The sequence below is a fragment of the Trachinotus anak genome, unplaced genomic scaffold, assembly GCF_046630095.1.
Source record: "Trachinotus anak isolate AG129_WGS33_773 ecotype Australia unplaced genomic scaffold, CSIRO_AGI_Tana_v1 ptg000002l, whole genome shotgun sequence".
Taxonomy (NCBI): Eukaryota; Metazoa; Chordata; class Actinopteri; order Carangiformes; family Carangidae; genus Trachinotus; species Trachinotus anak.
The window spans coordinates 7,232,939-7,260,763 of NW_027273853.1; the positions used below are offsets into that span (position 1 = coordinate 7,232,939).

The 27,825-nt window shown below is 39.0% G+C and overlaps 1 protein-coding gene across 1 annotated transcript; it reads right to left on the minus strand.

Moving 5' to 3' along the window:
• Positions 1-277: 277 nt before the first annotated feature.
• Positions 278-27,825, minus strand: slc6a13 (solute carrier family 6 member 13). Its single transcript, XM_071488204.1, has 24 exons — positions 27,497-27,825; positions 27,074-27,241; positions 26,821-26,937; positions 26,181-26,258; positions 25,192-25,314; positions 24,137-24,246; positions 23,480-23,645; positions 22,933-23,015; positions 22,732-22,771; positions 18,190-18,268; positions 13,266-13,475; positions 11,438-11,572; positions 9,558-9,698; positions 9,098-9,179; positions 8,642-8,774; positions 7,713-7,847; positions 5,586-5,689; positions 5,228-5,352; positions 4,697-4,809; positions 4,312-4,449; positions 3,337-3,439; positions 2,834-2,934; positions 2,391-2,561; positions 278-1,989 (listed from the first exon to the last, which is right to left on the minus strand). The coding sequence occupies exons 1-24, from the start codon at positions 27,587-27,589 to the stop codon at positions 1,825-1,827; spliced, it is 2,913 nt and encodes a 970-aa protein (XP_071344305.1). The 5' UTR covers positions 27,590-27,825; the 3' UTR covers positions 278-1,824.

Consider the following 27,825-nt stretch of genomic DNA (forward strand, 5'->3'; position numbering starts at 1 on the left):
ATTCCACACATTTCCAGTTGAATTTCTTCATATGGACAATAGTTTTTATTCTAATTTGTAATGTTTACGCACATATAGTGTATGTGCATCTGTATTACATTATTGTATATATTGAATACTACAATGCTTATATTACAATTAGTTATACATATTATCAACATGATCAAAGAAATACCAATATTTAATTAAATTAGATATGCATTTATATTTTTTTCTTTTCAAAAAGTCTCCTAGGAACAGTGGACTGTAAAACGTTGTTCAACTTCACTGTAACTGCTCAAAAGAAAAAAGACATTTTAATTAATTGTGTTGTACAGGTTGCAACTTAGTACTGTTACACTTAAAATGCAAAATTATGCAAAACAAAACATTTCTGAAGACAGCACATCATCTTACATACACCGTACCATCCCTAAATTCCTAAATACTTACGTGATAGCAAATCACATATGAAATATCGATAATGCCCTTTTATTTGACAATATGATGTTACTAAATTTTGAATATTTCTTCTTAATCATCAATAGACACAATAGATTCTCAGAGATGTAAATGATCATTCATGTACTGAATCATGAATCGTATTACCCATAAAATATAAACATATATTTCAATAGAAATGTACATTTCAAATGAAGGTATTTTTATTCAGTCATAAAAAATAATTTTAGCATACAAAAGTTACATACATAAAAGTGTTCCCCATCAGTAATCAATTATCATATATTTATTCCAGCATTACGACTAAAGAAACACCAGCTGAAGTTCAGTATTATACAGCAGAAAAAGAGATGACAAGAGAGATGTTGATTTTGGAATGAATCCCTTCAATCATTACAGCTTTCTGTACAGCTTTCTTCCTGTTCATATTATCTAAGTGGCACAGCTGTCTCTGTCAGGCGCTTCTTTCACACGACAAAGCCAACTGAATTAAACTCATGTCAATAATCAGAAGACTAAACAAAAGGCATGTAAAATATTCATGCTGAATTAAAAAAATGAAAGATACATTAAATCAATGAGCACAGTAACATTAATATAAAATACCAACAGGTGAGCCTAATTTAGATGAGTTGTGGTTAGTTCAGCTAAATGTGAATTTAAAATCAAATTCTTGCATTCTCAAGAATTGGTTATTAGTAAATGCTTTTGTAGGATGTTTTATTTGAAGATTTTACATCCTGATATGATAACTCGCTACTATACAATAAAAACAGAGCTGTCAGCGTGACTGAATTGAATACACAATACAGTTGTGCTGTATACATTACAGAAGTGTATTTAAACACAGATTTTATTCAAGTGAACTTTTATGATGTGTGCACTCACGTGAGACCTCCTGTGCTCCGTCTGCAGCAGACAGCTGTTAGAATCAGTAAAGTAACTGGAATGTCATGTCAGACTAACCGAACATTAGAGATGTCCATAACAGAAAAAAAAAAATGCTTCCTTAGAAAGCAGACACGATCAAATGTAAATTCTTAGCCACTGCGTAACAACAATGACCACATTTTTTCAAATGTGCATGTGACTCTGCCACTGGCAAATGAGATGATAACCAGCTCTCCTAAAAAGGATGTAAATCTTTAAGTAAGAATGTTGATGCCGTCATCCTGTGTTTTTAAGGCAGCGTACAAAGGAGAAAACTCCAGCAGCAGATCAGCAGTTACAGCTCAGGTGACTCTTAAACTCTGCGTCTGTGCCCGTTTCATCACTTTGTCTGGTGAGGTATTGTAGAGAGTTGGGAAGGGGCCAGACAGAGTGTCAAAGTTGAGGAGTGACCTTTGACCCCCCTACAAGGCTCTGATTTCAACCCTCAGGTCTTTAGCAATGGGACTCTTTCTCATCAACAGGGAAGTAACCGTCCTTAGTGGGAGGTGCTTTCTGATGGAGGCTGTCGCCATCGGCTGCGAAGACGGCGAGCAGCTTCTCTTGCTCCTGCTTTGTCTTCGGTAACTCAGTGGATGGAGTGGTCAAGACAGCAATGCGCTATGAACACAAATTTGATTAATTATTAAACTTAATTATTGTTATATATGAGTGACCTAATGTGTTAGTAATTGAAGGCTATTCATTTCCAAATAAAAGATTTGACATATAGGACCTGACATCAGTGGAGGTTACCTACTAAAGACTGCAACAAGTAGCATTACCTGAGGGATTATGTGGGATCAGTAATGCTTTTTAACTGTTTCTCATATATTAATAACTATTTTAGACATTTATTTCATAGTGAAAGTAGAAATACAGACAGAATCTAACTGGGGGAGTTGTGGTTATACAGTATGGAGAATATCTTTACCACTAGATTACCAGGAGACGCCCTTGATTACTTTCAAAAGAATTTGAAATAACTGCAATATTTAGGCTTTAATGGCTCTGAAACATACCTCTCTCAGTGTTCCAGGGGTGTTGTACAGTTTCACTGCCATCCAGACAGGGATACACAGCATGGAGGACAGGGCCAGGATCCAGCCTATCCCATTGCCCCACCATGGGTATACATATTCATTGTTATACTTCAGAGGTGAGTACTTGATCAAGGCAAAGGCAAAGGTTCCCTGGTAACAGAGACAGTAAAGTATTTTTAAAATATGATTTGTAGTACTATTTAAATAAATAGTTGATTATTTGATTATCCTTAACCTCTGTTTTAAAACCAACCTTATCCATTAATTTATTTGTATTTATATTTCAAATGTACTAAAAAGAGGCATTATTTGCAAATTAAAATGATGTTTAGATGTATTATCCACATCAGCCAGCAGAGGTTACTCTTCTTTCAAGAACGTAATGCAAAAACATGTGTATTGAGAACGAATGTGAAACCCACAAAGCATGTTGCAGGGGTGAAGAAAAGCCAGCAGTATTTGATGACAGGGCTGGGGCGATAGCCAATCATATCCTCTATGTTGTCATAGAAACGGTCAGCACCTGGGAGAGATGAGGGAAACGCAGCGGAGACTTCCATCAATATCTAATAATCATCTGTGTCAAGATTCACTCTGTTTAAACAGCAGAGACCTAAGAAATAACATCACATTACTACAACTTATTACGGCTCAATAACTAAATTAGGCCAGTTTATTGTGATATTTAGCTCAAATACATAATTTCTTATTACATAATTTAATGTATTAATTTGAAGATTATAAATGAACCATAAAATAGAAATAACACTCCCCTCCCTAAGCCTCAACCTCCCAATCTATGCATCAGACAAAAAGAGAGCGGTGGAGAGCAGTGAAAGAGAATGAATAGTGCCTAGCGAGACCAAAGCTTTTGTCTTTTAAATACCCCCTTCAAATGTTCCTGAATAGCCTGAGTAACACTCACCATAAATCCAAGCAATGCAAACAGTCTCAAAAACAGCCACAAAGAGTAGACACATCCCACTGGCTGCATAGTAGTCAAAGAGCTGGAAGACGTACATTCCTCCCTGTGGGGACAAACATGGTTTATAACCCTATAAGCATAAGAAGCTAAAGAAAACCTGCATGCAGTCAAATGAGGAAAAAAGTTGAGACCAAGGCATATAAGGAAAGTCAATGATCCATTTTGTTCTTGCAGACAGTTCTGCAAAGTGCAACTTCGTGAATATTTTGTGGCAAGTGTCATATTCAGACCTGTGTTTTAGTCAAGTCCCGAATCCCAGTGTTCGAGTCCGAGTCTATGTCCAAATCACAAAAAAGGCTTGAATCCCCATTACCTGAGTCAGGGTCAGCATGGTTGATTCTGAGGTGCGTTACAAGATGGGCTCCAATGTTCTCACAAGCATGTGCACACTCACACTAAAACAAAACAGCCTGAGTCCTCGTCTCCAACTTCTGAGTCTGAATGAAGTCAGTGCTTGAGTCTGAGTACAAGTACCAATCATTAGTGCAAAGTCACAAGTCCTTAAGATTAGGACTCAAGTCTGAGTCTTGGACTCGAGTCCTACAACACTGATTCAGACCAGCTCACAGGAAACAATGTCTGGACATGGAGGGACTTTAAGGGAATGTGCTGTTTATGTGGACAGAAGGACATGCTGAGGAGGCTGTAGTGGGTAGAAATAAGCAGGTGGACTGCTTGTCATTTTATCAGTATGGCTAAAAAGGAACTCAAGCCACCACTGCAGTTTCACCTTTGTAAACCTATTTACACTCTTTTATTATGACAGACTATTCAAACATCAGTCATTGCTAATATGCTTGTTTAATATCACCTTGAAAAAGATGTTTGTGAATGGAAGTTTGTTTGTATGTGAAAAATAAAGATTATATGGTTATTATGTAATCACTGTAAAAGAGTGGGGTCTCTGAGACCAACCTCTGTCAGCATGATGAGCCCCATGAGGAAGGACACCACAGCCACTGCCAGGATGAAGAGCTCCCTGCGGTGTTTACGGCGGAAGGTGGAGGGATACATGTCCACCATGGCTGTCACCAGGCTCTCCACACACACAAACTGATCAGGAGAGAAACATTAAGTATAAGATATTTGTATATGTGTATATTTCTATTTGTGTGTGCATGTTAATGTTTGTGATTTCTGACCTATTCAAGAAAGTAGTACACAAACAAAATTTGTATCAATTCTCTCAATAGAATAAAAGCACTGTGTAGTAACAATTATGAAATGTTCATATCACTACACTGCTTGAATCCTATGTGTGTGTGTGTGGCTGTAGTTGTGGAGCATATGTTGGTCTCACTTGACTGTCCAGTCCCAGAAAGACAATCATAATGAAGAAGAAGCAGGCCCATAGAGGGGAGAACGGCATCATGGACACAGCCCGAGGATAGGCTATGAAGGCCAAACCTGGACCTGGGTTAGACAGAGGTCAAATGTCCCTTTCTTATTAAAATTTCCATTATTGATATTTCTTGCTCATGGGAATGCTTTGACAATGTTGACAGCATCATATCATCAATATCAGTTCAGGTGGGAGCTTTACATTTGGACGTCTGATTGATTCCCTCAGCTTCAAATTAAAAATAATTCTCATGCTGTAATTTTTTTAATGCCATATTCTCAGTGTATTCTCAGGCAAACTCACAATGGATTACATATTGTTGAGCTGCTCAGCTTTCCAGATACAGTCTAGCATGTGATTCACATCATAAATCTTTTAGAATAATTCAGCCAAGGTAAAACAGCAGAAATAGAAGTAGAGGATGATGCACCTATGGCAGTCTGAATGCAGTGACCTGTTTTTATAAAGTAAAGTAAAAGAACCACTAACCAGATTCAGCCACCTCTGAGATGGGTACGTTCTGCTCGTAGGACATAAAGCCCAGGATGGAAAAGATGGCGAAGCCTGCAATAAAACTTGTGCCACTGTTTAGGAAGCAGAGGGACAGGCAGTCCCTGGAGACGACAGAGAGAGAGAGAGAGAGAGAGAGAGAGAGAGATGTAATGAATAGAAATGAAGAGTACCCAACATTGTCTGGCCTTGAGATTTGATTCCCTTCATATAAAAATCAATTGTTGACTTACGGTAGAGTAAGACACTCACACTGACTAAATAACTAACAACACATAAGGCATTACTGACTTTTAAGACGGAGTTAGTGTTGTGCAGTTGTTATTTCAGTCCACACCTGTAGCAGTTGTTGTTATATTTGTTGTAGCTTCCCAGGGCAGTGAGGCAGCCCAGGCAGATGGCATAGGAGAAGAAGATCTGAGTTCCAGCATCCATCCATACCTTAGGACAGAACCGAAAAAAGACGGTCAAGTAGAGAGAATACATTTAAAGGGAAGATACATATGGTTACGATGGTGATATGCAGTGTTTTCCATGGGAAAAGTTAACACAATGAACTGAGGAGGGAAGTACAGTGTATACTGAAAATATTCTTAAAATGTCCTGAAAATTTACTGTATATAAGTATTATATACGTTACTCAATTTTAAAAATGTGTCTTTTTGAGAAACACCCCAAAACCCCCAGCTTCTGTTACCAAACCAGGTTCCTGCAAAACTGAGCTGTCAGGGCTTTCCGAGTCAAATCTACTCTCACATGCTGAATAATTACAGTATGGAGTTCAATCACAAGCAGCAGCTGATTGTGGTTACAAATACAAAGAGTAACCAGTCATCAGTTTACCTGTTTTTTTATTATTTTGGTCTGCATGTTTTAACAGTAATACAAAATGATGTATTGTCTACAGCCCCTGGAGGCCTAGCTCACTCTGTTGTGTGAGAATAGATCTCAAATCCATACATGTGAGAAAGGATTCTCTGATGTCTGTAATACTGATGTTTCATAACATGTATCCTTCCAGTGTGTCTAATGACATCTCAGTCACAATATAAGATGACAAAACACCAAATTCTTACTGCATCAGATGTTAACTCTCCGTCACTCGGGCCCCAGACTCACAGAAAAAGTAGTTGTGAAGTCTTTTTTAACTCAGTTATGTTCATTGTGAGCTTGATTTTCACACAACCTCCCATCTACTCTTCATATTGAAAGTGTCACCTCCACTCAAACCACCTCATCTTTTTTAAATACACAATCTAACTCCCAGCGCAGCTATCAAATCCCAAAACTCCTTACTCCAAAACTCACCCTCTCAACCCCACCATCCTAACATCACCCAGCCAGCAAAGCCTATTATCCATCTCAGTCATTCTGAGGCATAAAGTGCAGCACTTTTCCACCCTCTCTTTGAACACTCACTCGCACTTCAAACTTTGAATGAGGTTTCTCTTTATTCTTGCAGTTCTGGTAAAGTGCCTCCAGAGCACTGGGGCATGTTTAAGGCAGCTGGCAGCCAGGACTGAAGATCCGATTGACTGGGGGTCCAACCAACAACATTACACAAAAGCAGGTATTCCCAAGGTACCAACTCCACCAGCCTGGCTTGTCTTGGCCTGCACACACAGGGCTTGTATTCATCCCCAGAGCCCTGAGAGGGATTGAAGAGGCCCCCTCTTTTGGATTTTCACACTCTTTGCAATGTAATGGCAAGAAAAGACGACATTTTAAAGTCCATGTTACTACCACCATCCCAAATCCACTCTGTTTCTGCAGCAGAGAATACATCCTTGACATTCTGCTGGACATATTTTGCAATGACGTTCTTCCCTTGAGAAAAATTGCAGGCAGCATTGTTTGTCAAAACAGCTTAAAGCAGCTTGAAGGAATCTATGTTTATATTCAGCACAAAAACAGGAAGCAATGTGATGGACGCACAGTCTTTGACAGGATTCATGTTCTCCCTCCTTAAACCTCCCATAACTGATGTTTTGGCCCGAATGGGGACAGTGAAACAAGCTGTGAACACACTCTATACTGTAACTCATATAATTATTACCATTTGAGTTGATAAAGTGGATTTGTTAGCAACTGAGATACATTCTGCAACAGTTTTGTGAGGCTAGCACATGTGATGTATCAATTTATTTGTGAAATGAAACTGCAGAGATGGCATAAGCTTTCGGAGGTATGTGTGGACGGGTTGGTATAATATGACCTGAAACATTTTCAGTTCTCAAAAATAATCAGAGTGGGTGAGTGTGACCAAACCTTTGTGCATAATGTATCTGCAGGGCTGGTCATCCCTGAGCAGTACTCTACCAGTTTGTGCCAGTTTTAGCAATATTAAGGCATCAAAGCATTTTCCAAAGCATTAAATGCTGCTAAACATGATGTCATCAAGTGTGTGTGTCTGTTTATGTTCAACATAACTGAGCATCTGAGTGCAAGCACAGCTCCAGCCTACCTGTGGGTCAGATAGTCGTCCCAGGTCGGGGTAGAGGTAGAAGTGGATTCCCCTGGAGGCTCCTGGTAGGGTGACCCCTCTGATCAGCAGGATCAGTAACATTGCATATGGAAAGGTGGCTGTGAAGTAAACCACCTGCAGAGAAACAGCAGCACTTTGGCATCAGGCATACAGTATGTGACTGCTTGGCTTACAGCAGTTTCTCCCACTATAGCAATCATTCATCTTCATGAGCTTATTTCAGCAAAACAAATGTGTGAAAGAGCTTTAAAAGGTTTTGTGTAATTCAATTGTTGATATTCTGTTGGTGCCGATCTTTTGTCCATGCACTGATGAACACTGATTATGGTGACTGCCCAGTTAAATGAAAATGCTGCAGAATATCACCAGTACTACACAGCACCTGTCCTGGACAGAGAGCTAAACACTCTTCCAGGAACAACACTCGAGAAAGAAGCCTTTTTTGTGAAGAGATACACGGATAAACTGATGGAATTGAATGAGTGAATGTATGACAATAAATTTTATCAAATGAGCTACACATTATATAAATCTACTCTAGTTGACTACATTGTGTAATATAATGTTCGCATAAGACAATCCACGAAGCTAAGAGAGTGACTCCAAAATGCAGTTAGCTTTGATTGAGTATTAGCTAAAATGTCCCTTGCTAGCATAAACCATGGGGTTCATTAAGTTGTGATTATTAACAAAAAATAGATGAATGTGGAAGTAACTGTTTATCTGCCCACCTGCTGTGTCTCTGGTAAAACTGGAGGATTTATTCCACAGGTTTTAATAACGTCACCTATGTTCACCACTAGGTGTCACTAGACATTCTAGACATTTTTAACTTATTTACTGGGGCCAGAATTGGTCTTATACCCATGTTCAGTATTTGTCTGTCATGAACAGAAGACAAGTTTTACCTTGCCAGTGGACTTCACCCCTTTCCAGATGCAGAAGTAGCAGATAACCCAGGCAATGGCCAGACAGACTACCAGGTCCCAGTTCAGAGAGCCGATGTGATGAATACCTGAGGAAATTCTCAGGACTCTGCGCCTGGGGCAGAACACATACACAGGACAAACATTTGAAATGTTTCATCTAGGCTTAGAGTTATATAGACCACATTCAGTTTATTTATGTTCACAACTTTTCCAGTATACTGTTTTGTCTATGCTCTCAGGAGCTAAGAAGCAAATGGTCTATAAACAATTCAAAAGGCCATGATACCGAACAGCAAAACTTTTGAACCAGTAGTAAAAGTTGCATCTAGTGTAACAACTATACATGTTTCAAAAAGCCATGCTAAGATGAATATTTGGTGAATTTTCTGGCACATAAGGCCATTTGAGGACATAGCCAAACAACAAGGCACTTACTCCCAGAACTCAATGACAGGAGAGGTGGCGTTCTCATGGTGATTGATGGAGCTATTCCCCCTCTGAAATGCCATACAGGAATCTTGAATGAAGGAAAGACAAAAAGACATTCAATCCTGTGAAGAAATCCAAGCTTTTGCTGAGGTTTCCAAGTTACACACAGGCAAGTGAAACAATGCCACCACTGAGACGGAGAAGTGAAAGGGTGCAGGACTACTCTCTCCCTGAAGATAAAATAAAATCATACATTGATAAAATGTTGAAGGGGAACACCAGGAAAATTAAATAATAAAAAACAACAACAGGCTCTGCCATCAGTTCCCTATTGCAGAATTATCTTATTCCTTTTCTAGCCAAACCTGTGTTTACGATTGCCAAAATGGAGGCCTGGCCACACCAGATGAAATACATGGTTGCATATAGACTAAAAATCTCTGCCTGCTGTTATGGAGTGTGTTACCTGTGTTCCAGGTGTTGTTGCAGGAAGCCCAGGGCAGGTCCCAGGTGAAGGAGTTGGACAAGAAGAAGATGGCCCAGGCCAACACAATGATGTAGTAGATGTTGAGCAGACCAACAATCACCTGGGTGGCATAACCCACTCCTGGAACAGAAAACATCAGGTTTACGGCATTTACTGAGCCACACAAAACAGTGAAAAAATGAAACAATGCTGCAACAATGCAGCTTGTTTTAACAAGAATGGGGGCTGTGGTCCTCTTAACTTATTGAAGTTTCACACTTTTTCTCTGCTACCTACAGTCACCTGGAACTCATGACTATATTCTTATTTAATTCCACAGAGGTATGCATGGTTTGAATTGTGGGAGAATACAATTTTGATGCACTTGTATTTTACTTGAGTAATTCCATTTTATGCTACTGTATACATCCACTCCTACATTATGCTACATTTCACAGGGGAATATTGTACTTTCTACACCACCATTTATTTGACAGCTTTAGTTACTACTAAGGTGAATATTTTAAATAATGAATAATACAACACATTTTTTTTAACATACAACATGTTAAAGATTAAACCTGTGGGTCTCACATGGTTGCATTTCAATAAATGTTCAAATGATCCAATATCTCGCCAAAAAAGAGAGAAAACAGACATCACAAACAGACATCACATTAAACGAGCACGATACTGTTAGGACTGTGTCACTTCAGTTCACTGAAGCATGCGTTCTGGGTTCCCTTGACTGCCCTGACTGTCACTGTATAATTTGTACTCTGGAGTTATGTGTTTTAATATAGTAGCATTGTGATGAGGAATTTTTCCTGCAGGCATTTCCTGCTCACACTCTCACTCAAGAGCAACACGGATGCCATTAAACAAGCACACCTGGAGTAGCATTGAGTGTGTTGTCTGGCTGCAGTGGTGTATTCCACAGCAGTCTGAGGACATTTCAAATTTGATTTAATTTGCAATGTACTCGTAGCCCAACATGTAAGAGATGATTGTAGTTTATCTCAAGTGACTCACAGACATGATTCTGAATCAGTGACAGGACCTCCCTGACAGTTCCATTCACTACAGACAAAGAGGGATAATTTAACCCTGGAAACAGCACATCTTTCCAGTGTTTGATTAAACCCATCCTCAGCCCACTGCTTCTGCCCTTTCAAATGAATGCATCAGAGCAAATTACATGCAGGCTAAATTATAATATGCTCAAATTTTTGGTGAAACTCTTGTTCCAACTCATGATTGCAAGCCTGACTCGACTCTCGCCCAGTTGTCATGAGTACAGGCTGATTACAGACTTATCTGAGCAGCTAAATCATAAAAGCGTCAGAGAAATGTGATATTAGTCGGTGCTGGTTGCTTTCCAGCCCTTTGAATTACTTTCATAACCTTCCCACATCTGTATGCCATGCACATAACACATGCACACAAACACACAAACAGTTATACACATACTGCATGTACACAAATGCCCAGTGAACATATGCCAATGAAAATGATAAATGGACATGAACACACTGAAATTCCTCTCACCCCACGTTGTTGTAGATTTATGTTGTCGGGGCTTTGTCCTCATAAATCTTTGTATCGTGTGTGGTGCACAAGTAACTCATTGTTTCAACACACATACTGGGGTCATTAGATTATTACATATTATTACATTCCAAACATCATGAACCCCCACACATAAACTTTTACAAAGGAAACATCTTAATGATATCATGAAAGAACAGCAGATCTTGGGAGTGAATGCCTGTAAAACTTATATGCTGATGAGTTTGATCCGCTCTTGGTACTGTCAGGCATTTTTAACAATATTAAACATAAATGAAATTACATTTATGTTAAGAAAATAGATATATTACCTTCAAACAAAGGGCAGATCTTCCTCCAGCAGGTGATACCTCCCTCGCTGGTGTACTGACCCAGAGCCGTCTCCAGGAAGAAGACCGGGATCCCACAAGCAAACAGGAAGATGAGGTATGGGATGAAGAAGGCGCCTGACATAAGTACACAAAGGAACACTTGACTCCCTTCAATATGTTCTCAAGCAATGCTGAATAGAAGAGATACATGCAAATTGTTTTCTGTAAGTTCTGTAAACAATATTTAAAATAATAATATAGCCGCAACTATTTTTATGTTAAGATATAGTGTGGTATTGGCATCCTGAGCAGAGAATGAAATCACACCCCCTCTGTGTGTTGTAGTTTTACTGTTCTTTGTTTTGGTAGCTGGTCAGGCAGCACGTGCATGTTAGTGCATGTACACATGCATGTCAGTGCATGCAAGTTACCTCTGACTACCTTAAACCTAACCGTGGTACAATTCATTCTGGGTAAATTCAGACTTTTTTCTAAATAAAAAATGTCCAACTGAGGAACTGAATCCAGCAGAACATGTCTGTCTTTAGGAAGAATTCAGCAGTTACAAGGACATTTTACTTTTGAAATTCAGCAAAGAGTGCAACGATAAAAATAAAAATCAGATTTGAAAAAAGATGTCTAAAAATGTTTGGTGTTTTTTGCTGTTGGGTGTTACTAGTTACCATGGTAACACTGCTCTTAGGCCTGAGTTCACTTAGGGGTAAGGTGTGTCATTTTTTTGGCTTAAAATTAGTAAGGCTTTATTTTTGTGCAACGATCTTACTTGTATTAGACTGAAAAAAGCCAGAGAGTATCCGCCATGGGGATTACTGGCTCAAATCCAGGTTGGCCGGTGGCACTGTCAAAACACCCATAAAGTTTTTAAACTTATTACTGGCTCCTTCAGGTGTCTTTTGGCTCCATTAGTCATTCATGGGTCCGGTCCCCGCGGATAAGTCCAAGGCTGAATTTGTGCCAATACTGTTCTGATTTTACCATAATGGAGCCTATGAGCCGCTGCGGGGCTTGAGCTTGACCCGGAATTGGCTTCTTCTCCTCCATGTGCCAGGAACTTGATGGCTACATAATGTTACATGTCTATTTTGACTGGTGACCTCCTACACAGGACATGATTACGTAGGGAACTTTCTCATATTATGAATGTGTTTAGCAAATGTTGCTAGCTGGCTAACTGCTAGCATTTCTGTAGTTTATCATGGCAATGCTAACATGGGCTAATGGTTGTGGCTGGACTGTTTTTGTTTGCTCTTGTGTACACAGCGTAACTTCATGCAGTTTTGCTTCTTGTATGTTTACTGGCCGCTTTCACTGGGCTCCATCACACTTTACTGGGGAATGGGTGTGGGGGTTGTGGCCAAACAGTGAAGCTTTTGTTTTTGGCTGAGATGCTGGTGGTGTAATACGTCATCTAGTGGCGCTGACGATCACTCTCTATCATTCTCATCTAAATAAAAATATCTTGACAAAATAATTTAGCTAGAAGTTATGAATGTCTTTCTTTCTTTCTTTTGAAATCATCCATGTGTGAGACATTAACTACCTGCATGAAAAAAACTGTCTGGCTATTTTCTTAATATTGGTGAACTATGATCTCCATTGAGCAACAGAATAGATCACACATTAACCCATTTATTATCTCTTTGTGCTCTATTTATGTTATGTTAGAATCAAGTGCCCTTTTTCTGGTTGCAGTCCTGCCACAACACCCTGATGCTGCACATGATTGCACAAGATTGCATTCTGAAACTAAATGTTTTATGTCAAACAGGCAACAAGATAACCAGAGATAAGTAATTCCAGCACTCACCTCCGCCGTTCTTGTAACAAAGGTAGGGAAAACGCCAGACATTTCCCAGGCCAATAATTTCTCCAGCCACTGACAGAACAAACTCAAGCTTATTGCCCCACTGACCCCTGTCTGTCATCTTCTCCTCCGTACTGGGCACAATGTCCAGGGCCCTACTGTGGCCATTGGAGGGCTCCACCTTGGATGTGTTCTCCATTTCACCTGTGCGTCCTAAGGGTTAAATCGAAAAGAGATGAAACAGCTCAGCTTTAATTTGTAAAGATCAATAAGTCTCTTCTCTATCCGAATAGCAAAGAGATAGATGATGTCCCTTAGAGACAAATCCTGCTCCACAGACATCAGTTTTACTGATTCACCACAAGGCCTGGGTCTGTCTAAAATCAATATCACCAGATTGATATTTTTGCAAAATAGTTATATATCATGATATGGTGAATATAAGCAAAATCACACCAAAAAATAATGCAAAGTCATGAACTCTGCTCTGCTGTTATGTATTACAGCAGTCAAAAGAAACTTTGTTAGATTATAATAAAAATGGCCTAACATCAAACATTTTGACAGATGCAATTTAATGTGACCATCTCATCACAATGTGATTCAACTGACAATCAATACATGATAATATTGAATATTTGTTCTGCACTTTTCACAATTCTTTAGTCAAACTAAACAATTCTGGAAAAAATTATGAAAAAGGTTAAGGACACAAACCTATTACTTGTCTTGTACAGAATAAATCACCCACAATTTTTGGAACTGATACAATTTACTCAGTAAGCTTGAAATTGCATCCAATAAGATGACTCCAACTAAATCCAAATACAGCAGCCAGAGTCTTTATTCACACACTCATAGCCAAACATATTCCTGTAGTGTTTAAATCACTTCATTGACTCCCAGAGTGAGAACAGACCCATCTTCAAATTTCACCCAACAGTTTTTAAAACACTCAATGGTTTAGCTTTTCCTGACCTGCTCACTGAGTATGATCCAGTCGCACCTATCAGGGCTATAAGTGTCAAATTTTAAATTGTACCTATAGTGATAGAAGATCCAGATCAGGTGAGGGCGTGTTACAATACATTGGTGCCTGAAGAAAAAAAAAATCTGACACTGTGTCTACATTCAAAAGCAAACTTCATTTTCACTATTTATTGTGTGTATGTGTGAGTCTTCTTTTGTTACTGTTTCATTCTTTCCTGCACACGCTACTTGCTTATTCATGCATTATAATGTAAAGCACATTAATTTAACTTGTCATAAAATGTGCTATACAGAAATATTTCCCTGCCTAGAAAATTAAATGGACTTAAGACCAGGAGGGAGAAGATATAATTTCAGGACCTTGGCTAGTTCTCAAGGAGAATTCCCACTGTGCATGTGATGTGCTAAATAAGTCTTAGCTGTTTACACGAGCTATAATATATTATATCACTACTTTTGCTATGTTGGATGAGGTCAGTATTAGTTGGATATTATGTGACCACGTTAGTTATGCCCTTGACCAGACCCAGTTTGGGGACCAGTGCTGCTGAAAGAATTTCTCTCTGTGGAGGAAACAGACGGCTCACTGACTGTGCTCACTCCTGTCAGGTTGCATTAACAGGCCTCTCACCAGCTCCTCTGTTACCCTTTCATCTCCCTCTCAAACTGTCCACATTCAAACAAGTTGGTCATCAGTCTGCAGGAGGAGACAGGAAAACACATGTTGGCACCAAACCTCCTTCCCTTCCTCTGTCTTTCATACGTCCACACAAACAAACACACATTACGTGCTGTGTGACCTGGGCCAATGAAGTAGCCTGTATTTGACTTTTGTTACATGTTCTGAAAACGGCACAGGAGGTGGAAATCCCATTTAGCCAGCAGCCCTGTGTGAAGCCACCTTTAGGAATGTGCTCCTACTGGCAAAGGGCAGAGGTCGAGCACAAGTCTGACTCTGTATGTGCTGTGTGCATGGGTTTGGAGGTTGGTTCTGTTTTAGAAGCCAAAATCTCCAGTGCTGGAGCCAAATTGCAGCCTGAGGTAAAAATAGAGCCCCTTGTTTTCTAAAAGGAACTTGGTGGGAATGAAGGCTTAGTGCAACAAAAGCAGAGGAGCTCGTCTCCTCTGTGTTGGCAAAGGACAGTCCTCACTGGCCTTACGACAAATCACAGTTTACCTCATTTTTTTCATGGACACCAGGGGAGCTCAGCGGACATGCCAAATACCTCACTTCAAACACATCCTTTTAATAGGTGAGACTAAATATTTATAGTAGCAAAGTTGGGCTGAAATAGTTTTCACACATGCTTACAGAGCATCAGAGGAGAGGCACACTGTGAGAAAATATGCCAAGACTGAGAGTGACCTCATTGAGGCACAGTGGAGCATTATCCCATGAAAAAGCGCCAACTTCACCTCTCTCTGAAAAGCTGTGAACTCGCCTGAGCCACTGACTGACTGAGTGACTGACAGGCTGACCTGTTGAATGAGAAACTGACTGACTGACTGAATGAAGGACTGGCTGACTTAGAGGACATGTTGTACTACTGGGCACTGATCTTAATATATGCATGGTTCTTAAAGGAATAGTTTGGAAACTATCTTATATAATCTATATCAGGAAGCGGTCATATTGCTTTCTAGCTGAGAGTTTAATGTTAAAACCAGTTCCGTAGCAAAGGTAACAAAATCCACTATTCTGGAGTCTGCACTGGTTGTCTGGCAACCTCATGGTGGTGATGGTACTCCAGGAAGTTTGTACACCCAGCCAAGAAATAGCCCCCTGTAACAACACATTCTCGCTCCCAACTTGTCGCATAAGGACGCCCTTCACGACCCCTTGGCATCACTTTTTACCAGTCTGGGTACCCTTTAGTACCTTTTTTCAATGCGCAGAGGCAGTGTATCTTTTGAATGAATGAAATGCTACATTTTTTAAAGGAGAAAAAAAAAAAAGTTCACTGTGACTTTAAAACCATCATGTGGTCTTGAGCCATATACGTCAGCAGACAATGGCTGAAGTCTGCTTTACTTGTGTCAACTTTCAACACAGCAGACAACATCAGAAGTCTGTTGGACTACCCTGCACGTTGAGAATGATGCTAGAGGGGTTCTCAGGGGTTCTGACGAAGCGTTCACATGGGACGACTTGGGAGTGAGGCTGCCTTATACCTGAAAACTATAAACTGTCGTTTTTACAGCTAAGTTTTTGTGGTGACCAAACAACTAAAATATGACATATTAATTAGTAAGCTTGACAGGCGCCAGTAGTTGGTGTCTCCAGTTTAATTCTAAGCTAAGCTAACAAAGTTGCTGTCTAGCTTCAGTACATACATGTGATTGCTATCTAGATATTTCCCACTCTGGTTCAGAGTTAAACATTTCACCCAGTGTCGCTGGTGGGTGTGATAAGAACTGTGCTATATTGTTCTTACCACGTAACCCATGTTCCACTATTGGGTCGTACAATGATACCTGAGCCAGTGCTACGGTCAGACCAAAAGGGATGGCACCTTGACATATTAAGACCTTGTTAGCAAGTTCGTTTACACATCCAGCAAACACAGATCAACTTTAGCATCCAATAAGAATGTGTGTCCCCCTGATGAATGTAAGTCCAATATACCCTTGAGCTGTGTTTTGGTCTCCACCAACTTCTTAAGGAAATATTTGGCTCTTTACCTCCTGAATGCTGCACTGTGTTCAGAGGTTAACCTTGGCTAGCTGTCAAAGCGCTATGAGCTTATGAGTATTTTTTTTTGGCTGAAACAGTTGTCTGCTGTGGCTGCGGAAACAAGGTTGACGAAAGCAGCAAGAGCAATCCAAAGCCGTAAAGTTATGGACAGTTAAACCAAAAGCAATGAGCTGAAAGATGCTCAAACACTCTGCAGAACTGAATCCCTGTGGATTCATTATTACCAGCATTTCACACACAAAAAGTTGTAATTGACTGTATATATGAAAATATGTTTCTTTTGTCTATTGTTTTTTTCTGTGGTATCACTGTACTTGGTTTGCAGTTGATTCAAATCACCCAGTGTGAATGACCCAATGGTGAATGACAGTGAAAAACCTCCGAAGAGAACACTGTCAGACATTAGCATGGTTCTTGGTCATAAGGCTAAGAACCATGCTAATGACATAATATCATAATCAATGGGAATGAATGGTCTCCTAGTCCTGTGGGTCCTCATGGCGTCGCATGGACAAAGGCAGTGATCTTGGCACTTCTCCTAAATACGTGCAGCTCAGAGATGCATCCACATAATGTCCTTTGCCCCCGCGGTTTGATAATTGCAGGCTAATACATAACCAGATCAGTTACATAAGGCAAAGAAAAACCATGCCACATGTCTACCTGTGCACAGCAAAGACTTACAATTGTAGCATAAGGCATTGAACGTTTAGGAGGTAGAAATGCAAACTGGCGGTACAAAAAAAAAAAAAAAAATCGCACAAGCTGTAAACAAAAACGACATCTAAGCACTGATGAAGATGAATACTCTGGTGCGGTTTCCGCACAATCCTTTGGTAAGACATATGGTCATGATTATAGCATGGAACAGCATGAATATCAGCAGGGATACACTGTGCTGCATGAAAATGTGCTCAAAACAACAACTAAGTTATAAAAGCCAAGTTTCAATTCTCACATGCACAGTCTTTGCACATGAACATGTTAGATATGTTTTAATAATGCAGGCCTCTCTCTAGCTGGGCAAAATGAAGAACCATGCCCGGCTTATTTGCATGGCAGAGATGAAATGAAATGTTAAACAACAGCTTTCACTGAACTCTGCTGCCAATCAATTAACAATCAAGTAAAATTCCATGATGGCAATGAATACACTCATATTCAACAATAGATTCATTTATTATCCACCTGTGACTGTAAAAAGAAATGTAAATCACATGATCAATAATCAAAGGCACTCACCTTTCATAATGTTGTACAATGACAGTTTCCAGAAGAGAGTGGGGCACCAAATGCACGCCTGCTCCCGTTTCAGGTTTGACTATATAACTTACATGAAGGGGCGGAGATGTGAGCGACTGAAAACTTTGGTGCAGCATGCAGTGAGATTTCCCCTCTGCTTTGCCCCTCTCTGAAGGACCCCCCTCACCCCCTTCATCCAATTCCATTCAGACACCCCCCACACACAAACACACACACTCACCACAGCACACTAGAGGTCTGTGCTGTCTCAGCGTGGTGGGCTGATTGCGTAACCTTTTGACACACACATTCTCCCAGGGCCTTTCTGTCCAGAGAACAAACAGAAAGTATGAGAGGCTGGATAGATTTGTATTTTAGGTGGAGATTGTGTATCACATCATTTACACGTGTTTATACACGTCTGAAACATGGCTGATGTTGGTTTGAAAATGATTTAAAGATACAAAAATGCATCATCCACAAAAATTGTAAATTTTAAATAATTTGTGCATGAGATTCACAATAAGAGCCTCCGTTATATCAGTGTTTTCTTCTGACTGATTGTAATTAAAACATCACTCCTTGCTCCAACACACATCTTTAATTCAGCCCCCGGAAAACAGCCTTTATTCCCTCAACCAGATTCCTTCCTCACAGACCCAGTAGCCCATTCAGAACATTTTCCCACCACAGGGGTCTAGAGCGGCCCGGTTCAAGGCATTTGTTATAAGGTCACAATCCAGAGGGTCTTTATGGAGGTGGAGATGGGGGGGAGTGATGTGTTTCTGCTTTTCCTGTCTGAAATCTTTCAGGGGGCAGGTCTTTTTTTTGTAAACTCCCCAACCCCCCCAACCTCAGATCAAATTATAATTCAAGACACAGACACATTAGTTTTCTGAAAAAAAAAAAAAAAAAAAGTTAAACCGTCTTCCTGACTTCAGTTTTGTGGCAGTTTTGACTTTTAATGTATGAACAACCAACTTGTTTGATATTTTCTGAATGAGTCCAGATCGCTCTCTCTAGATCTCTCTGCCATTCTCAGCTTGAGTATAGCTCCTGGCCACAAACCTGATGTTGCAACCCATCCCTAACAGTTCTAATTTCATTTGATTGCATGGCCTTATAGTATATATATCAAAGAGATAGCGGCATCCTAATCCCCAATAGTCAAATTTCCATAAAATATAAAACCATAAACCATAACATATAAACTGTAACATGTTTTTACACTTCAGGATTTTATAGGCATTAAACAAATTAAATAAAAACATGGTATTGAGGTTTAGAGGTCGTGTATTTTTTTTTTTTTTACAGACAGAACTAGCCGTTTGTCCCTGTTTACAGTCTTTGTGCTATGCTAAGCTAGGCTAACTGCCTGCTGACTGCATATTTATATCATGTAGAGAGACCTATCAATCTTCTCATCTAATACTCGGTAAGAAAAGTGAATAACTTTCTTTTTCCAAATTATCAAACAAGTGCTCTAAGTTATATACGGGACAATGCATGTGCCCTAAGAAGAAAAGTATAATAACTTACAAACTTTTATGGATGATAATCACAAAACTGGTAAAAAATATTCAATGGTTATTTGTGGCAAAAGTGTAATTGTGAAACTACTTCTTCCTTCCAAATTGTTTGTCACTACCTCATCCAGAGTCATGGTCACGCTTCCAAATATCCATGGGACAAAAGAAAAAAAAAGACAAAAGACGACAAAACAGCAGACGGAAGCTCATTAATGAACTGAATTTCCTCATTCTCTCAGTAGTCTCCTGCTGCTCTCTAACTGTACGGCCACAGGTCACTGCTCAGGTTGTAGCCTGTTTACTTTGAAGGGCCCATCATGTCTCTCCAGATCAAATTCAAAAAGTCTGGTTCAGTCAGATGCGTGAAAGCATCTGTTTTAAGGCCTTCTGACACGAGAAGTTAGAATTTAATCCACAGCGGATCACTCACAGGGTTTATTAATGATTAATATCAGGTCAATTTGATCCAAGAGATTGCATACATTAAATTACACTGGCTAACTTGAGGATGGAGGAAGTGAAGCACATCAGATGTTTTAACTGCAAGTCAAGCTTAGAAGATCAAAGTTCATGTTATACAGCATTTGGCTGCACTGGACGACTGCAAGGAACAGATTAATACAGCTCCCCTCTTTACCCCATTTTTAGGTTTCTGTGAAATGAAATGATCAACGGTGGCATATACAAATATTTACCAAACCCTTTTCAAGAGGGGCCTCCTCAAGTGAGGGGTATCTTAACAAAGTAGAGGTTTCTTATGTGACTGCTCACAGGAGAGGTAAAAGATGCCTGCTTTAAACAGACCTTAACAGGCACCAATAACAAAAAAAACCCACATTAGTAAAATGCTGCTTCATACCTTCATTGTGTGGTGGAAAATTTTTGCCTTTGACAGACAGCCAAGGAGAAAACTGGCCACGATGGTTAAAGTAGGTAATAGGTGTGTACACAGAGATTACGCAGTGTGTCAACACTGTGATGATGGATTTGATCTGACCAAACTCATATACCCTCTCTGACCAAACAGGACTCTGAGAGCTCAGAGTTAACCATGTGATTCACATCAAAGTCTGACAGAACATTTTCAGCCGTTGTCTCATTTGCGCTCTTAAAGATGAACGCCAGCAGAGATCTGGCCGTTATGTTACACAATGAGAACAATCTGAATGTAAATCGCTATGCATAAGGAGGTGCACCCAAATTTGTTTTTTGCTTTAATCATTGAAAAAAAAAAAAGAATAAAAAAAGTATTTTCTTCCATGTGTCATCATCCAAAAATGTTACTCACAACTTAAAATCAATCATGTATCATGTAACTCTTATAACAGCTTGACAAAAGCCTTGCTGCAAAAACATTTACCCAGTAATGTTTCTGCAGGAGTCCAGGTGATGCTAGTGAATACTCAACTGTCATGAAAACATAAAATGCTGAATAATTATTTAGAATGACTAAATTGATTTTCTCAGACTTCTTTTTCATACATGATTATTATATATATACCGTTTTTTATTACAGTATGACAAGAACAAAACAAAAAACCATAAAAACAATGCAGGTCTGTGAAGGAATTTCTTATTTTTTGACAGCTATCCTCATCCGACATCAGTCAGATAGTTTTTAATACAAGTCGTGCTGAAAAGAATATATGTAATTAATATGTATGTAATAGATCTGATAACAGAATAGATAACACCTGCCCCATTCCCCCCTGTGATTTGTTACTACAAAGGTGTTTTTCAACACAATACTCGACTCTAAATTCCTCTGGGGCTGAAATGTTTGGACAGCAGGACAATACAATAGAGGTTTTAAAAACAGACCACTTCCACACATGTGACAGGATGTTATGGTTGAATTTTGCTAATACATGCAAAAAATAGTGTCACAACAGCATCTGCGTGACAAATATTTGCTCATTGCATCTGTGGGAATTTTACAGTTACGTCATCAAAAAAATTACAATATTACGCCCCACTGATCTAGTCTGTTTCGTACATTTCTTCCCACAGGGACGGAATATTTTACATGTATCAGTGTCGTGCTCCATGTGTTTCATTTCTTTAAATTTAACATTGACAACATAGAAAATAACAACCAGATGAATGCTGAATTGGAATTCGGCATAATCCATAATAATTACTACATTTTCTCATGCAGTCCTCTCCAGCTGTCACATGTGCTTAACCTCACCTCCAAACAGGATATATACTGTATATATATTTGAATTAGTTGCAGCCAGAGCTATTCTTTATTCATGAGATCCTCACCACTGAAACATTTATGTCTTCACAGAATGTAATATTTTTGGCATTTGGACTTGCATAACTACCTGTTACGTCCCAGGCTGTTCTATATCTGTGTTGTTTGCTCTAACACAGCAGATTTGCCTTGAACATGGACATGTTCAGGACTTTGATCAAGTTTTAAATGTGCTTCATACATTAGGTGACTGTACTTAATTGAAGACCAGAAGACCAGATATATGTACGAGGGAATCAGACGTTGCTTGGTCGATAGAAAGTGGCTGTTAATAGTTGTTGTATCTGAAAAATATTCTTATTTGAAGAAAGAGCTGGATGTCTGTTTCAGGAAAAAAGAGAAGAAATAATCCACATGTACTGCAACCAGATATCATTTATCTTGCCACATTCAATTCAAATGGTCTTATTTTCAAATGAACCTTTATTCATAGCAGCAGTTGCATCAGTCTATTTCAAATCAGTTGAAACTAACAGTGAACTCCCTTTCAATATAACACAATCATGAATATAATATGCAACAAATATATTTTGCCATTTCACATCAGAGCTGTGCGTTATCCTTGTAAACCTTCCTTATTTATTTATGTCTTTTTCATTCTCTGTGAGCTGGAGCCCTCTAGTGTTTAGTGTGAAAATCAGTTCAAACCTCCAAGGGTGAAAAAGATGCAGAATAAAAGTGTTTTGTTCTCATTATTTGTGTAAAAATCTGAAATTGAGAAATGAAGCACATCGCAGAGAAAGAAGAAGTTTAATATTCATCATGAAATGGATACTCTGGATGGTCACTCCACCTGTGTCAAACCAAAAAGTGTCGTTATTTCTAAGCATGATGTGAGAAGTCATTTTTCTTATATTGCATTGCACAACAGATAATGTTACCACACAACAATGCATCACAGTACAATATGAACAATAGCTTAAGAAGATCAGGTTCAGTTCAACTTATACTTACATCAGCAGCTCCACAAAACGAATATTTTTGTTCAGCGCTTCAATGGCTTTCATTTCTTCCTCGGTGAGTGAAAAATCAAATATCTGTATAAAAATATGATATGGCTTTATTAAAATTATATATCTATGAATATTGTAGTGAATTTGATAGCATCCTTGCAATGTAGGGGTCTGAATACGTATGTCAATTTGATATTTTAGTTTTTCCTCTAAATTCAAAGATAACTAAAATTCTGTTTTCAGTTTGTCAGCCTGGGGTGTTGAGTGTAGATTGGTGAGGGAAAAATGATTTTTTATTTTTGTTTTAGAAAAACAAAATGTGAAAAAAATTAAGGGGTCTGAACACTTTCTGAATGCACTGTATGTGTGCATTGTATTGTATGTTTTTAAGCCTTATCTTGTTCTTGATTATATTTGGGATATGTCATTTACATGGATCATGAAAAACCTGGTTATTCATATACACAGTCATAACAGTACCCAGGTTTCTGATTATGTGTCTGCAGGTGTGACGTACTTTCAAAAAGAAAATATTTTAGTGAACCCACCTGGGAGTTATGTTTGATCCTCTCGGGACTGAAGCTCTTGGGAATCACCACAACTCCCCTCTGGACATTGAAGCGCAAAGCCACCTGGGCGCTACTCTTGTTGTACTTTTTCCCAATGGAGACAAGCAGCTCATCCTCCAGCAGGGGAGGAGATTTCACATTCACCCTGAACCAGACACAGAAGAAAATACTAATGATGCCAGGATAGAGACTTTTATCACAGTTTCTATGTTTAGTATGAGGGTTTGTAACAATAATAATGTTTCAGTGTCATATATTAGACCGAGAAATTGCACATATGTCGTTTTTTTAATTATTTTTTTTATTTTTTTAATTTGATTTTGAATATTACCAAATATTGATCTCCATTTCAAATATAATTCAGGTTCTTTCAATAACATAATAATGTATCATGTCAGGAATTTCTTAGCTGTTCAATTTTGTTATTGAATTTTAACTCTGTATTTTCAAGCCTAATACATCACTAGAGTTTCCCTCCCTTTGTGTCACAGAGAAGTGACGTGTCATCATGTGTCATGTGACTGTGTTTTTTTTTCACCCTCCCATGAATACAATACCAGTGGGATCAAAACATTGCAAAATATCAACTGTCATTTAGTCATTTTCAAAAATATCATCCTCTTAAAACCTACGTACCAGGATGCATCTCTGGAGGATCCAATTGGGCAGTAGCCAACAATCACTATGTCATTCTTGCGACAGTAGTCCAGAAGCTTAGGTTGTGTGAAATATGGATGGCACTCAACCTGCAGGTGTGAGAGAAGAAAATACATAATTTAAAAGAAAAGTGGTCTGACATTACATTTGCACCCTGCACTCTTACTTACCAAAATAAAATTGAATGGAAATGGAAAGATCCACTATTTATAAAACAACTTAAGCGAAATAATTATATCTTATTAATACTAAAAACTAAACATTTGATGTAAGGAAACCAAAGGATACACAGCTACACTGCGAAATCTACTGCATCTTGTTGTGACGTTAGTAGTAATATATATATATATATAATTGATTGAAATATAATCGCAATCACAATATGGCCAAGTACAATATTCAAATCGCAGGAGCAGCGATGTTTTGAGAAAGGTAAAATGCATCACAACATTGTTATGCATTGTTAGCACCATAAGCATTGTGATGCTACAGAGATGCCCCGGCCTATAGCCTAATCATATTCTCTAGATGTAGGGAAACATGCTTGTCTGGTACAAGCCCCACAAAAATCACATCATCATCATTTAAAATGGGTTTTTTTTTTTGTTTGTTTTTTTTTCAGTGAAAATGAAATGCAAAAACAATAATTCCAACAATAATCATAACTCATAACGCAATATCTGCCAAAATAATCCAAATATGATTTTTTTTGCATATTGCACAGCCCTAATATGGACCAACTGAGGATGGAAAAAGCTGAAACTGCTTCCAATCATTTCACCAAGTAATGATAAATCCTTTCATCAAACAACTTAAATTCACTCACAGATTTATTGGCAAGCTGTCACCTGATTTCTTTTAACATTTGCTGAATGGAAAACAGAGAATTCTCAATGGAGCTGAGGTATGAAAAGCTAAGCAAAGCCTTCTGTTTGACAGCCTGAAAACTACTGTATGCTGCAATAAACTAACGACACACACTGTGCCATGTCTGATGTCAATATGGGGGCTAAAGAGACAAGCTGTGGGGTCACCTGGTTGGACACAGGCTTGTGTTTGAGGCCAGGTTTATTCAGCAGCAGCTCCAGCTGTCTGCGGTTGAAGTTGGAGACTCCCAGAGACTTAACAAGTCCGGCGTCTTTGCAAGCCTCTAAAGCCTGTGGAGAATAAAAGATTTATATCTCCTCAAAGACTGATAGTGATTATCTTTACAGACTTACCGAGACAGCGGAGAAAAACAAAACAAAACATAAAACAGGGAAAAGGAAAAAACGGAACACAGCTTGGCTGTTTACGACACTCTCCTTGACAGTTTCAGATGCTGCAGCACAGAATGTTCTGGCATCAACATTCAGGTATGAAGGAATGAAGTGGTTTCACATTATCCATTATTGTGTTGTTATTATTTTGGTATTTTTTAGACATTTGTGACATAACACAGGTGCCACTGAAATGCACGGAAAAAAAAACAGCAGATCCTTCAAGATGAAGGGCCAATGAATTAATGCCTACCTGGTTATGTTTTGTGAATGTAAAGAGCTTATCCAGGTTTCAGAAACCTGGATGTACTACTGGGAGTAGAAACCGGGATACTGTGGCATGTAAACACCTTATCCAGGTTTCTCAACCACTCACAGTGGCCAAGATGGTGAGAAATCAAGATAGTCAATCAGAAACCTGGATATTGTTACGATCACTTATACAGGGATATGAATAACCAGGTTTTTCATCTCAAATATGACAAGATAAGACAAGACAAGGCTCAAAACACACACGTAAACACATGTAAACACACTCATAGATAGCACACTGGAAAAAATAAACCAACATTGACTTGACATTTTATTAGATACTTCCAGTTTAGTCTAATGCGATGCAATACAAGATCCATGCAATTGATTTTTGTGCTATGTCATGAAATATGTCATGAAAATATCACATTGAGATATTACAGACAACAAGGAGGTGACGAGCAAGGTAATCAAATAGCAGGATCATCCATTGTGAACCTAATAGAACTCACCTCCCATGTTGCACAGAGGTCTGTGTGGTGGTAGATGTATTTCCCATCCCGGTCTTTTGGATAGAATTCATTTCCAGGCTAAAATTTTAAGCACAATTAAATAATTTGCATTAACCGTTCTTATTTAAGAATGTAGTTCCTAAGAGACTGTGGTGGCATGGGCTGCTCATGATGCTGCTGAAATACTGTGCAAAGCGACGGTGTGGAGCTGCAGTTGGCTTCAACTGGACTATTTCAGTTCATTTTTACAACTCAACAACAAAATGACCTGAAACCCACCCAAATGGTTCCAGTCATCCAGTCTTAACCAAACATACCCCTGGCTCTCTAATCTCACTCCAAACCTAAAACTAAGCATGAGCCACATTACACACACACAGCCACTATGCATAAATATAGCTGTAAAACTGTAACTAAAAACACTTTACTGTATATTAGGTTTGCATTGACTTCCTTACTAAATCTATTCCTTCTTTAATTTCAGAGGTCTCTTCTTATTTCAACCCATCCTGTTTGACGAGGGGAATCTGCAAGAGCATTATCTAAACAAAACACCACCACTGTGTGCATGTAAGGGCAATGTTCAGACTCTAAATAGCTGATAAGTTAACTGTCATCTATATGTGCACTATATAGTAACCTTGAAGGCCATTGGAAGCTCAACGATGTAGAGGTCCACATAGTCTAGTTTTAAGGCTTTCAAAGTCCTCTCCAAAGCTGGTCTCACCAACTCCGGTGGGTGGAAGGTATTCCAGAGCTGAGGGAGATAATACAGAGCTCGAAGTGAAGCCTAGCACACAATCCCGCTTTTTTCTTAATTCTTAAACTAAATAAATAGTGTTCAAATTAAATTCAGACAAGTGAGACACTTGACATATGTCAGAACTTATTACCTTTCCGCAGTAAAAGATGTCCTCTCTTCCAACAGTTCCATCAGCAATCTTCTCTCTAATGGCTTGACCCACTTCGTGCTCATTGAAATACACCAGTGCCCCATCGAAGTGCCTGTAACCCACATCTATGGCCAGTTTGACACACTCAAGTGCTGTGCCTTTGGGTGTCTATAGGAAATCCACAGGAATGTAAGTGTAATCGGACCTGGTTCGGATAGAGTCATGCTGTAGTTTGTGCAAATATGCATTCCTGTTTGGATGATATGTTTCACATTTAAAGCTTCTGTTAATGTTTATCTACTGCAGTTATCACTATGAGCAATAAACGCTCCTACGCAATGGTGAGTCCACCTGGTTAAGCAGTCATTAACAATTAATAATTAATATCTAAATCTAGAAACACAGACATTATAGTCTCCTCACCGTTCGAGGGTCCCCATAGGTGCCCAGTCCCAGCAGCGGAATTCGGTTTCCATCACTGAGAGGGACACTGTGGCTCTCTGCCGTCAGATTCATGTTTGTGCTAATGTGAACAAACTGAACTGCTCTGCAGTCTAACTGCTGAACAGATAATGTAGTGCATGACCTTGAACCTTGAACCTTGACACTTTACCTTTCACACATCTATGTTAGTGGCTTCTCACTGGAAGCTTTCGCAGACAGACTCAAACCTAAACAAATGGACCTGACAATTATGATTAACATTTTATATTGTGGCACAGTGCTGTGTTTTTCTCAGGAGAGAAAGTCAA

Excerpts from the sequence above, each read along its gene's own strand:
- slc6a13 (XM_071488204.1), bottom strand. The coding sequence starts at position 27,589 with ATGAATCTGACGGCAGAGAGCCACAGTGTCCCTCTCAGTGATGGAAAC. Across the intron at positions 23,016-23,479 it reads GGATCAAACATAACTCCCAG|ATATTTGATTTTTCACTCAC; the intron begins GTGGGTTCACTA and ends ATTTTTATACAG. Across the intron at positions 9,699-11,437 it reads GATCTGCCCTTTGTTTGAAG|GAGTGGGTTATGCCACCCAG; the intron begins GTAATATATCTA and ends TTTCTGTTCCAG.